At 37.2% G+C, this 11,484-nt stretch overlaps 2 protein-coding genes across 2 annotated transcripts; one reads left to right on the plus strand and one right to left on the minus strand.

Annotated features, from left to right (window-relative positions):
- LOC127634708 (katanin-interacting protein-like) lies at window positions 1–5,644 on the plus strand. The gene is made up of 7 exons (XM_052114360.1): window positions 1–141; window positions 880–990; window positions 1,608–1,747; window positions 1,965–2,066; window positions 2,567–2,727; window positions 3,902–3,987; window positions 4,912–5,644. Exons 1-7 carry the CDS (start codon window positions 108–110, stop codon window positions 4,968–4,970), a joined length of 693 nt encoding a protein of 230 aa, XP_051970320.1. The 5' UTR covers window positions 1–107; the 3' UTR covers window positions 4,971–5,644.
- Window positions 5,645–7,992: 2,348 nt separating this feature from the next.
- Window positions 7,993–9,552, minus strand: LOC127635213 (cytochrome c oxidase subunit 6B1-like). The gene is made up of 4 exons (XM_052115091.1): window positions 9,397–9,552; window positions 8,778–8,896; window positions 8,410–8,510; window positions 7,993–8,183 (listed from the first exon to the last, which is right to left on the minus strand). The coding sequence occupies exons 2-4, from the start codon at window positions 8,881–8,883 to the stop codon at window positions 8,130–8,132; spliced, it is 261 nt and encodes an 86-aa protein (XP_051971051.1). The 5' UTR covers window positions 8,884–8,896; window positions 9,397–9,552; the 3' UTR covers window positions 7,993–8,129.
- Window positions 9,553–11,484: the final 1,932 nt, after the last annotated feature.

The raw sequence follows: 11,484 nt of genomic DNA on the forward strand, positions 1-11,484 counted from the left end.
TGTGTGTGTGTGTGTGTGTGTGTGTGTGTGTGTGTGTGTGTGTGTGTGTGTGTGTGTGTGTGTGTGTGTGTGTTTGGGGTAGAAACAGAAGAGATGAGCTGGCCAATATGGACTATGAAGCACCTTTAATGCCATGTGGATGTATCCTCATTTCTGTTTACAATATGATTCATTGCAAATATCACTTCTTTTCAATTCCGTTAATATGCTGTTAATTCAAGTATTACAAGCATCGTCCAATATTGGCACTTTGCAAGCACCAAATGCAAGGAAAATTTGGCTTTTACAAGTTTATAAAACATTAGCTCTTACAGATGGTTGGTAACTTTATTAGCAAGTGCAGTGTGACCGTACATGCACAATTCAAAGCAAATTCGTACAAACTGAAATATGGATCAGTACTGAAGAAAACATCTGTTGGGAGTCTTCTAACAGTGTTTTCCTTATCAGAAGTTTAATTAGAATAAAGTTGTTGTTTTTTCTCCAGGACTCCATGTGGCGGCAACATAGGTGATATATTACCCACATTATGCCACAAAAAATTGCAATGTGTGAGGTGCAGTTGACCTTGAGGTATTGTATATGATGCATAAACACTTCGTAAATAATCCCGCTGTCATTGGGCCAAAATACATTTCTGCTAAAATTGACACAAAATAGTATTTTGTGGCTAATGAAAATGTTTATGACCTTCAACCATCATTAAGATAAGTATAACAGCTAAGCAAAACATTAGAAAATATATATATATATATATATATATTTGTTCTTTAATTACTTTAAATGCTACTGGCTTTAAAAATGAGTTGCAGTATTTTGTTTCATTTTTATGCATGCATGTGATTTCACGAGTGCTTTCCTTGACTGAATGTGTGTCAGTTATATTCCAGTTGCAGTTGTTGACGACGTGGGGTGACCTGTACTACATTGGCCTTAATGGACTTGAATTCTATGACCAGAATGAGCAGAAAATACCTCTTAGTGACAACAGTATCCTTACAAACACACATATCACGCATAAAGATGATTTAGACAACTTTACAGCTCAAATAACAAATATTTTTACCTGAGCAATTCATGCAAGTGCTCTTACAAAAATACAAGCATCACATTTCTTCCATCGAACCCTCTAGCACACTTGCCCCATAGACCACTATTATAAGTGCATTACTGTAAACATGATTTCCTTTTGTTTTTATGAACTGAGACACGAGTTCCACATAGAGGTCGGTGGATTTTGCAGATATAGATAACTAAATTGGTGGAAAACATAACCGATTAATTGGCTGATTATATTGTTAAAATGTTAAAACACTTCCTTTGTAATTTCCTTACTATGACAGACACAGACTTAAACAAGAATTAAGAAATAAATGATCAACAGCTCTAGAGGCCGCTGTTATACTGTTGAACCTATGGAGGGGAATAAATAAAAAACTATCGGCACTGAGTTTTGCCGATAACCGATAGTTCCAAAAAGCAACTATCGGCACCAATGAATTAAAACCAATATATCGATCTACCTCTAGTTCCACTGACATAACCCGTAATATTCCTTTAACCTTCCCCTTGTATCCGTGCGTGTTCTTTAACGGTTTGCCTCGCAGACATTGCTGCATTTCCTGACAGCGTGAACGTGTTAGATAACGTGTGTGGAGATGTCCGCACGCCTGAAAAACTGATTGACGGGGTCAATAACACACATGACGGCCGACACATGTGGCTCGCTCCAGTACTGCCTGGACTGGTGAGGAGAAACTGTGTTCAAGTTTATCAGCAACTCTTGTGTGCATTCAAATTAAACATTGAATAGATGTGTGGTTTTCTGCACATTTAAACATTGTGCCACAACAGTGTTGTGTTTACATTGGAGGAAACGTTTGAATGTCATCCTGAGCAGATTGAATGTACATATTTATATTCTGATATAATTTGTCCCTCTGTATTTTCAATTTTTCCTTTAGGTGAACCGTGTTTATGTCATCTTTGACCAGCCAGTGACCGTTTCCATGATTAAAATATGGAATTACTCCAAAACATCTCAGCGAGGAGTCAAAGAGTTTGGGGTAAAACACAAAAACGTGCAAAGTACCACTTGACACAGTCAGTTCAGGACGCAAACCGATAAAGTAGCTAGACAAAGACCCATGATCACAAAAGTGATGCCAACCGCTGGCAATTGTTGTTGTACACAAAAGACGATTAAAATAAGCAAACATTCACACTTTCTCATGTGCCCCAAACAGCAGTAAAACAAGATTCAGTGCACAGTAAATATTTAAAATATGTAACAAATGAATAGAAAATTCATATACATTTTAGTTATGCATGTTTAGCTGTAAAATATTTTATCGTCCAGAAATTGCTCATCGTGGGTCCAGTCCATGAAGGCATTCTGATCCATGTTTCTCTTGCTTTTGTATCCGCTAATAAATCTGAGTTGTGCACTTTCTGTTTGTGCATGTTGACTCATGGGAACAGGGGTTCTCCCTCATTGGCATTTTTCTCATGAGATGCATGAGACCTTTTGACATGAACATAAAGTCCTTTTGGTTTCTGCGTTTAGTTACTAGTGGATGATCTGTTGGTGTATAACGGGATTTTGGAGTGTGCGACAAACGTTTCACGGGGAATTCTGCCAACCCTGGATCCTGTCGTACCGTACCACACCATACTGTTCACAGACAACACGCACATCACACACCGAGAGAAGAGCACAATTATCAGGTACACAGAAATTATACTGATTTTCTCTTTCAGTACATACCTCAAATAAAGCACTCAATGCCAAGCTTCCACACTTCTATGTCCTTGACATGTTTCTGGATGACTATCAAGTGTGTGTGTGTTGTGCGAGTGAGTGTTTTGTGTGTGTGAGTGTGTGTTTGTATTGTGTGTGTGTGTGTGTGCGAGTGTGTGCGTGAGTGAGTGTGCGTGCGTGCGTATGTGCATGCGTGAGTGTGTGTGTTGTGTGCGAGTGAGTGTGTGTGTTGTGTGCGAGTGAGTGTGTGTGTGTTGTGCGAGTGAGTGTGTGTGTTGTGCGAGTGAGTGTGTGTGTGTTATGCGAGTGAGTGTGGTTGTGTGTTGTGCGAGTGAGTGTGTGTTGTGCGAGTGAGTGAGTGTGTGTGTGCGAGTGAGTGTGTGTGAGTGTGTGTTGTGCGAGTGAGTGAGTGTGTGTGTGCGAGTGAGTGTGTGTGTGTGTGCGTGCGTATGTGCATGCGTGAGTGAGTGTGTTGTGTGAGTGTGTTGTGTGCGAGTGAGGTTGTGCGAGTGTGTGTGTGTGTGTGTGTGTGTGAGTGTTATGCGAGTGAGTGTGGATGTGTGTGTGCGCGAGTGAGTGTGTGTATTGTGTGTGCATGTGTGAGTGTGCTTGCGTGTGTGCATGTGCATGCGTGAGTGAGTGTGTTGTGTGAGTGTGTTGTGTGCAAGTGAGGTTGTGCGAGTGTGTGTGTGTGAGTGTTATGCAAGTTAGTGTGTGCGAGTGTGTGTCTGCGTGAGTGCGCGTGCGTGCGTATGTGCATGTGCATGCGTGAGTGAGTGTGTGTTGTGAGTGTGTGTGTGTGTTAGTGAGTGTGCGAGTGAGTGCATGCGTGTTATGCAAGTGAGTGTGTGTATTGTGTGTGTGTGTGTGTGTGTGTGTGCGTGCGTGCGTGCGTGCGTGCGAGCGAGCGAGCGTGTGCATGTGTGTTATGCTGAGTGAGTGTGGTGTGTGTGTGTGTGTGTGTGTGTGTGTGTCTTCATCTAGTCTTTTGTATTCAGACTCCACTGTTTATCCTGGCCAAGAACTGCTCAATTAGAGACTGACTGATTGACATTTAAAGAGACCAACCAGAGTTCATTCTGTGTAAACTGAAGTTTCTGGATCTCGATAAAGAAATTAACTTAATGTCTATGGTTGTAGCAAACATGTGGAGGACCAGGATGTAAAATTGACCAATGAGAATCAGATTATTCATCAGCACAAGAAGAAACAAACAGCAGACCCAGGTATAAACACACACACACACACACACACACACACACACACACACACGTACACATTTAGACTTCTATTTTTATATTAGACTATAGTCTTCTATTTTTATATAAAACAAATTATTAATAGCGTAAACTAACTCTAACCCAGATTTTTTGAATTAAAATAATAATTCTACATTTACCTTTTTATTCATTATTTTTCTAACAAGTACATTTTCAAATACCCCCAAATCAAGGTTATTATAGTTCTGAATTTTTGATTTACATGTAATAAATGTATGAATCATTCATTTCAAAATAGTTTTCAAACATATTTTTGAAGGTACATTTTTTTTTTTTTTTTTTTTTTACAAAAATAGTGAATTTTTGAGTCACGAAAATAATGTTACTCCTTAATGTTGACTTTAACAAAATGTGCTTTTTCATACAAATATAAAAATTGAAGGGGTCTGAAGGGGTTCTGTTTGTTTTATATATTTTTATTTATTGAATTGGTTTTTGTCACTTGACAGAATGGCTACCATGTTATACCACCTGAATTTGATTTGATTGGACAAACGTTTTTTATTTTTTCAAATATTCATTATAATTTAAAACAAATCTCTGCTTAATAAAAAAAAACAAAAAAGGATGCTAAAAAAATTTCCCCAGATTTCTGATTTTATCATATCAATGAGCAAATTATATTATTTATAAATTACATAATTATATTAATTATAGTATTATTTTTACTTAATTATAGTATTTTTAAGACTGCTCATTTATTAATAATTCACCAACATATGGGGACAATTTTGTCCTTAAACTATAGCGATATAAACCCACACACACCTGATTGTTCTTCGTCCTGTTACTGAAAGATGTTTTTAGCATTTCATTATAAGGTTTATTCCTGTAAGTCTCTGAATAAGTTATGAATATATTTTATTACAGCTCTGCGACCCAAAACCTGCATGACGGATGTACGGAAACATGGAAAGCAGCGATACTGACAGAGTAATACAGAGTTGAGGGGTAATGAAAGTGTTAACAGGAGCGTTAAAAAGCAATAACAGTTTCATTTTGGTCCAAAGATACATTGAATATACGATGACCTCACCAACAGACACACGCACTCCCGTTTATATGTAACTAATGTATTATAAAAGCTGTACATTTGCTTAGTTCATTTGTTATTGTTATAATGTTAATTGCTAATGAGTTGACAGTGTGAGTCTAATTTAAAGTGTCCTTTTGAACCATGACATTTGATTTTTAAATGAACTTGGTAATGCATAAAATGACATCTACATCCTTACATTTCACGTCAGTTACACTTATGATCGCTTGTGCATTTTCAAGGCATATTTGTAATATTTTAAACCGCAGTCCAATTTTGTATGCAGCACATCTGTGACATTTTTACAATATTTCAGCACTTTTTTTTTTTAAACCTTTCACAGTTAATTCAAGACACTATTACAAGTAATATGCAAGAGTTGCCCGTTTACCTCATATTAAAGCAACTATAAATATCATTAAATATCAAATATTCCTCTCTTGTTTGTTGTTAATGTTTTGTTATGCATTATTTGCAATGGAGTCTGCTCTCAAACATCATGGCGGTGAAATTGAGGCTGTTTTCACATCTCTGGGTCCAAACAGCATTGCGTTTGTGCTTTCGCTCCAAATACGAATTTACATGAACTGCACCTCACCGTTTCAAACACAAAAAACTTACAGCCGGGCCTCAGGCAAAGGCGTGAGTTTGGTGAGAGACTAGCTGTTTGTACGAGCAATAGAAGATGAGGGGGGGTGTTTGGGAAACCTGTTTGGAAACAGTATTTTTGCTATTCTGTTTGGTGATGCTAGTGATGGAAAAACTGTTCTGCAGCTTAAACTGAGATTGAGGTTTATAACACTCTCATAGCTGCAGATTTTAATGATGATTTTTCCTAATCTTTGAGTAAACTGGACCCTCTCTATTGCCCCGTTTTATCAGGACTAAGCATAATCTATTGAGTGAAGTCCATTGTGTCGTAAAATCATGTGTTTACAGTGTATACTGATTATAAAGGAAGCCATGAAGTTTTGTCATGTTGCACCGCTGACTCTCACAATTTTAGATGCTAAAATGAATATATATGGACTTGATTACTCTTGGACCGAAAGAGACCATCCGATCAATATGTAAAATGTTAAAAAAGTTTTTTTTGTTTATATGTGCCGAATAGGGGCGGGTTTATCTAAAAATGTTGAGACCACAACAAGATAAAAGTATTCAGGGGGTCTGGGTATCTCAGTGAGTATTGACACTGACTATCACACCTGGAGCCGTGAGTTTGAATCCAGGGTGTGCTGAGTGACTACCAGCCAGGTCTCCTAAGCAACCAAATTGGCCCGGTTGCTAGGGAGGGTAGAGTCACATGGGGTAACCTCATCGTGGTCGCTATAATGTGGTTCTCGCTCTCGGTGGAGCACTTGGTGAGTTGTGCATGGATGCTGTAGAGAATAGCGTGAAGCCTCCACATGCACTATGTCTCCACTGTAACACGCTCAACAAGCAACGTGATAAGATGCACGGATTGACGGTTTCGACGTGGAGGCAACTGAGATTCGTCCTCCGCCACCCGGATTAAGGCGAGTCACTAGGCAACCACAAGGACTTAGAGTGCATTGGGAATTGGGGAGAAAAAAAACATATTCAAATAATTGCACTGAAGTGTCAGTCTGCAGTCAGCTGTACAGAAACTGAAGAAATGAGCAGAAATGTGTGCAGAATATCGATTTATCATATGTAAGAAATGGAGATAATTTCACTGACATAACTCTGAAAACAAAGTGGAATATCTAGTTCTGCTTGTGGAAATATATACTGTAAAAACCAGCTTCAGGGCTTTAAGGATTCTCAATTTAAGATCAAATTTGGTAAATTAAAGAGACAGTTCACCCAAAAACAGAAATGATCTCATCGTTTACTCACCCTCATGCCATCCCAGATGTGTATGATTTTTTTCTGCAGAACACAAATGAACATTTTTTGAAGAATATCTCAGCTCTGCTGGTCCATACAATGCAAGTGAATGGGTGACAAAATTTGACACTCCACAAAGCACATAAAGGCAGCATAAAAGTAATCCATACGACTCCAGTGGTTTAATCCATTTATTCAGAAGTCGTATGATAGGTGTGAGTGAGAAACATAAATATTGAAGTCCTTTTTTGCTAGAAATTCTTCTCTCAGTAGGGGGCGATATACATGAAGAATGTGAATCACAAGAAGAATGTGAAAGTGAAAGTGGAGATTAATTGAGCAGGGAGAATTTATAGTAAAAATTGACTTAAATATTGATCTATTTCTCACCCACAGCTATCATATCACTTATGAATATATGGATTTAAACACTGGAGTCGTACAGATTACTTTTATGCTGCATTTATGTGCTTTTGGAGCTCCAAAGTTTTGGTCACCATTTGCTATGAAATTCTACATTCTTTTGAGTTCAGCAGGTGAAAGAAAGTCATACACATCTGGGATGGCATGAGGGTGAGTAAATAGTAAGAGAATTAAAATTTTTGGGTGAACTGTCCCTTTAAATGCAACATACTCAGAAATGATGTCTACACATATACCCAAGTTCAACAAGCTTGCATTTTTAAGTTTATCTGAGTGTAAATAAAGTGTTTTCCTTTTTAATCATCTCTATGATAATAATTCTCATATGTTGCCATACTTTGACCAAACATGCATACTGTAAATACATTTAAGTGCATGGGATTATGGGTATTGCCTTCAGGCAAATTGCCTCTACAATTGCCAAGCTCATATGCAACAATATGAAGCTCATAGTGTTTAGCCAAACAGGGTTCCCACATCTTTTGACCCATGAATGTTTAGGACCTTTCATTGATGTGCATGACTATTCCAGAAGAATTGTTCTGCCACAAATGGCTTCTTCAGTGATCACACCGAGCATGCTCAAAAGCCTTCAAGACCAAATGTATCATTGTGTTGTCACTGTTATTAAGTTGATCACACTGAATCCCATCAAATGTGAGCGTATTGATTTTATTTATGAACAAACATTGATAAGGCCCTGTTCAGCTGGAGGCGAGACGATGCCAACGACAGACACGTTTCCTGAAGCAGTGCTGTAGAGACCGTGCTATTTTCAGATCTTCCCTGGGAATGTCCCGTCATCTCTCTGAGAGTCCCATTTCTCGATCTGAAAAGCAAAATGTAAAAGAACTAGTCTAGTTTCATTGGATGGGGAAAAAATATGCAATAGCAGTGAATGGAGACTGAGGCTAACACCATCTTTTGTGCTCCACAGAAGAAAGAAAGTCATGGGTTTGGATTCTTAACATTAGGGTGAGTCATGATGACCGTATTTTCATTTTTGGGAGCACTATCCCTTCAAGTTCTGGGCAGAAGTAGGGGTGAATACTTACCCAGGAAAGAGGGCACAGTGACTTGTAGACTCTCTTGTACCAGTCACATGGAGCTGTGTCAACGCCTTTGGCATCCAGAGCTTTATAGCATCGATGATAATCTATTATAAAATAGTTTGGATAAAAAAGTACACATCTGAGTATATGTGGAGCTGATCAAACTAGAAATACAATATGTAAAAAGTAATAATATTATATAATGTATTACGCACTGTTTATTAAGGCGTTTTTGACTTAAAGCTTTGCTACTAAAAGTCACAACATAAGTAATCTCATACAGATAGCCCATACATCAGTATAAGCATCCCAGTGCATGCACATCTATCCTATATGATTTGTCCTGTAAATAACTTGCAGATTGGACTGACCCAGGTAATTCTGCCAACAGTTTCTCGTCTGGTTTTGGTTCGGAAAGCGGGCATCGAATGGTGCCGTGCGATACTTCTCCAGCTTCTGCTGAATATCCTCTGCCATGACTTGCAAGTGCCTTCAATTCACATTCAGATACTGTATCTGTATTTTCATTAACAATATAGTGCAATATCTGACTCTCATAGCTATTCAGGTGAATGCATTAAATAGCAGTGCGTCCCTTTTAAATGCATCTGTAATCCAAACATGGGCTATTAGATGCACGCTGCGCAAAAGCAGGAAATATTCTAGAAATCGGCACATTTATGTATACAATCCTGATTTCTTGAAATGCAAGAAAAATATTATGCACGCGGCTTCAATGTCTTTACATTAGACTAATATAGGCTACTTAATATTGCATTTGCCGAATAAAACATTATAAATTGGAGTTATAATATCACACCAAGTTTACAATAGCACATCTAATGCATTGTGTTTTAATCTACTGTATATAAATAAATTTTACTTTGAGAATTAGTCTCCGGATCCAATTAAAGTTAGAATAATGTAAAGTATTCCAAAGAAGCCGCTAAATCATCGCGCGCAACAAAAGCATTGCATGCGTTTCTTTACCTCTTTGATGTGTCTGGCTGGTGAAAGTGACTTTTGTTCAGTGTCAGACAATGCTGATCCACTTGCTTTGTGTGTTATATTAAGTGCACTTGTGCGCTGGCGTGCAGTCCTTTGCATTCGGTATGGCGGACTGACTCAGGTCACATTGACATGCCTGAGATGCGATATATCCAGAATAGAGGATGCACGAAAGCACGCGCTCTGTTAGACGTGCATGTGACTATCGATAAGTTAGTAAATGCATACTATTTATTTTATGTGCATTAATGCAAAATTTGTAAAAGCATACTTTTATATCCGGAAAAGGAATAGTGCTTCGTACTGTAGGCTACATCAGGTTCATTTTTAACTTTAGATTGAACTGGGGAAACGTTATGGGCTCCTCATTATTTTTCATATCTTCCCCCGTTGTTAAATTTCAGGATTGGGCTTTTTATTTCTTTTGCATTTTAAATATAGGCATGCATACTGTATATGGTGTCTAATCAAAGCCTATATGTACGTTTTGTTTGCTTAAACTGAAAACAAAACTCGCATGTCTGGGCTGCCCCACTATGCGTGCATTATGCATGTTTAAAACAGGATAATCCCACAAAGTCAATCTGGGGTTAGAGGTCAAAATAACATTTAAACAGCATGTGCTCACAGTCCAAGAATAGTTAAAGTGGCACATTCACCGACGAATGGAAAGTATTTTAAACGGAAACAATTTTGGCATGCAGTTCAGATGTTTATAAAAGTACTGTGATATTATCAGATGGTATTGGTTTATCACGGGACACCTGCTTTTTTTTTTTTTTTTTTTTGTATAGAGAGCGATTGCACTAGAATCTGTCCATGTGTATTGTGTGGATGTTTTTACAATGAGCGGATGAGACCGGTTTCTTCCCCTTTCATATCCTCTAGGATGCAATTAATTGTAGTCTGACATGATAATCAGATTTTAAACCCAAACACGCAGAACTGCATTCCGCGCGCAGCTCCAAAACCGAAGCAGTGAATGCATTTGTTATTCACGATGCGCAGTTTTGCATTTTTCTTTTCTCCAAATGACACAAAAATATCAGTTTTCTTGCATGGACGGCTCTTGTGGTCCAGAAAAGTCTCGGAAAGTTCTGCATCATCAAGCTATGTGTGCATGCGGTATCAGATGCGCGCGTGACCGACACACGTCATGCCATGGATACGTATACAAAGGCGTAAATAAGTGAAATAAGGTCCGGCGTTTGTCATTTTCATTATCGTATATTGTTTAATGCCATTGGATACTAGAATGTCTTTAAATTACAGAAAAAGGAAAATGAATAAACGAAATAACATGGCTCATGAATATTAAATAGCCTACGCCACTGAGGCAGGTAACCAAACAACGCTTGGATGTCCTAATAAATATTAATGAGCTAAACGTTAAAAGACGTATATATATATATATATATATATATATATATATATATATATATATATATATATTTTTTTTTTAAAGATTTACGTATTTCTATTTCATATTAAAATTCAGTCAAATTGACTTGAATAATCTTGAACAAAATTATTTATTCGTTTAATTTAGTTTATAAGATTACTCAATTAGATTTGATTTAATTTTGTAATGAAACTGAAATGCTTGAATATTAAAAATAGGCTACGTTTTTTTTCCTTTTGAGTGACCGTAGGATAAGTAAAATACTATTACTGAAATAGCAGTTTAACCCAATAAATAAATTAATAAATTAATAAAAGTAATAAAGGTTATTCGTTCACTTCACAATATGTATATATTCTAGTATATTGTTGCCTACAGTATCATGGTGGTAGATAATCCTGAATTAAAGTGTCATGACTCATGAAAACCCCGATTTCCACATAAAACAGTTTTGAGTTAGTAATGCATGCAAATCATAATTTGAAGTCAATAAGAAGAAAATAGAAATATATGCAATAGAATTATTATTATTATTTTTTTAATTAACCACTTTTACCCATAATATTTGAAGGGTACAGTGGGGCTAAACACTATGTATCCTACATCACTTCTCAAAATCATGACACTTTAATGTAAATATTAGCCCCTTTATATTAAACAATTAAAAT

Source organism: Xyrauchen texanus, chromosome 42 (genome assembly GCF_025860055.1).
Source record: "Xyrauchen texanus isolate HMW12.3.18 chromosome 42, RBS_HiC_50CHRs, whole genome shotgun sequence".
NCBI lineage: Eukaryota > Metazoa > Chordata > Actinopteri > Cypriniformes > Catostomidae > Xyrauchen > Xyrauchen texanus.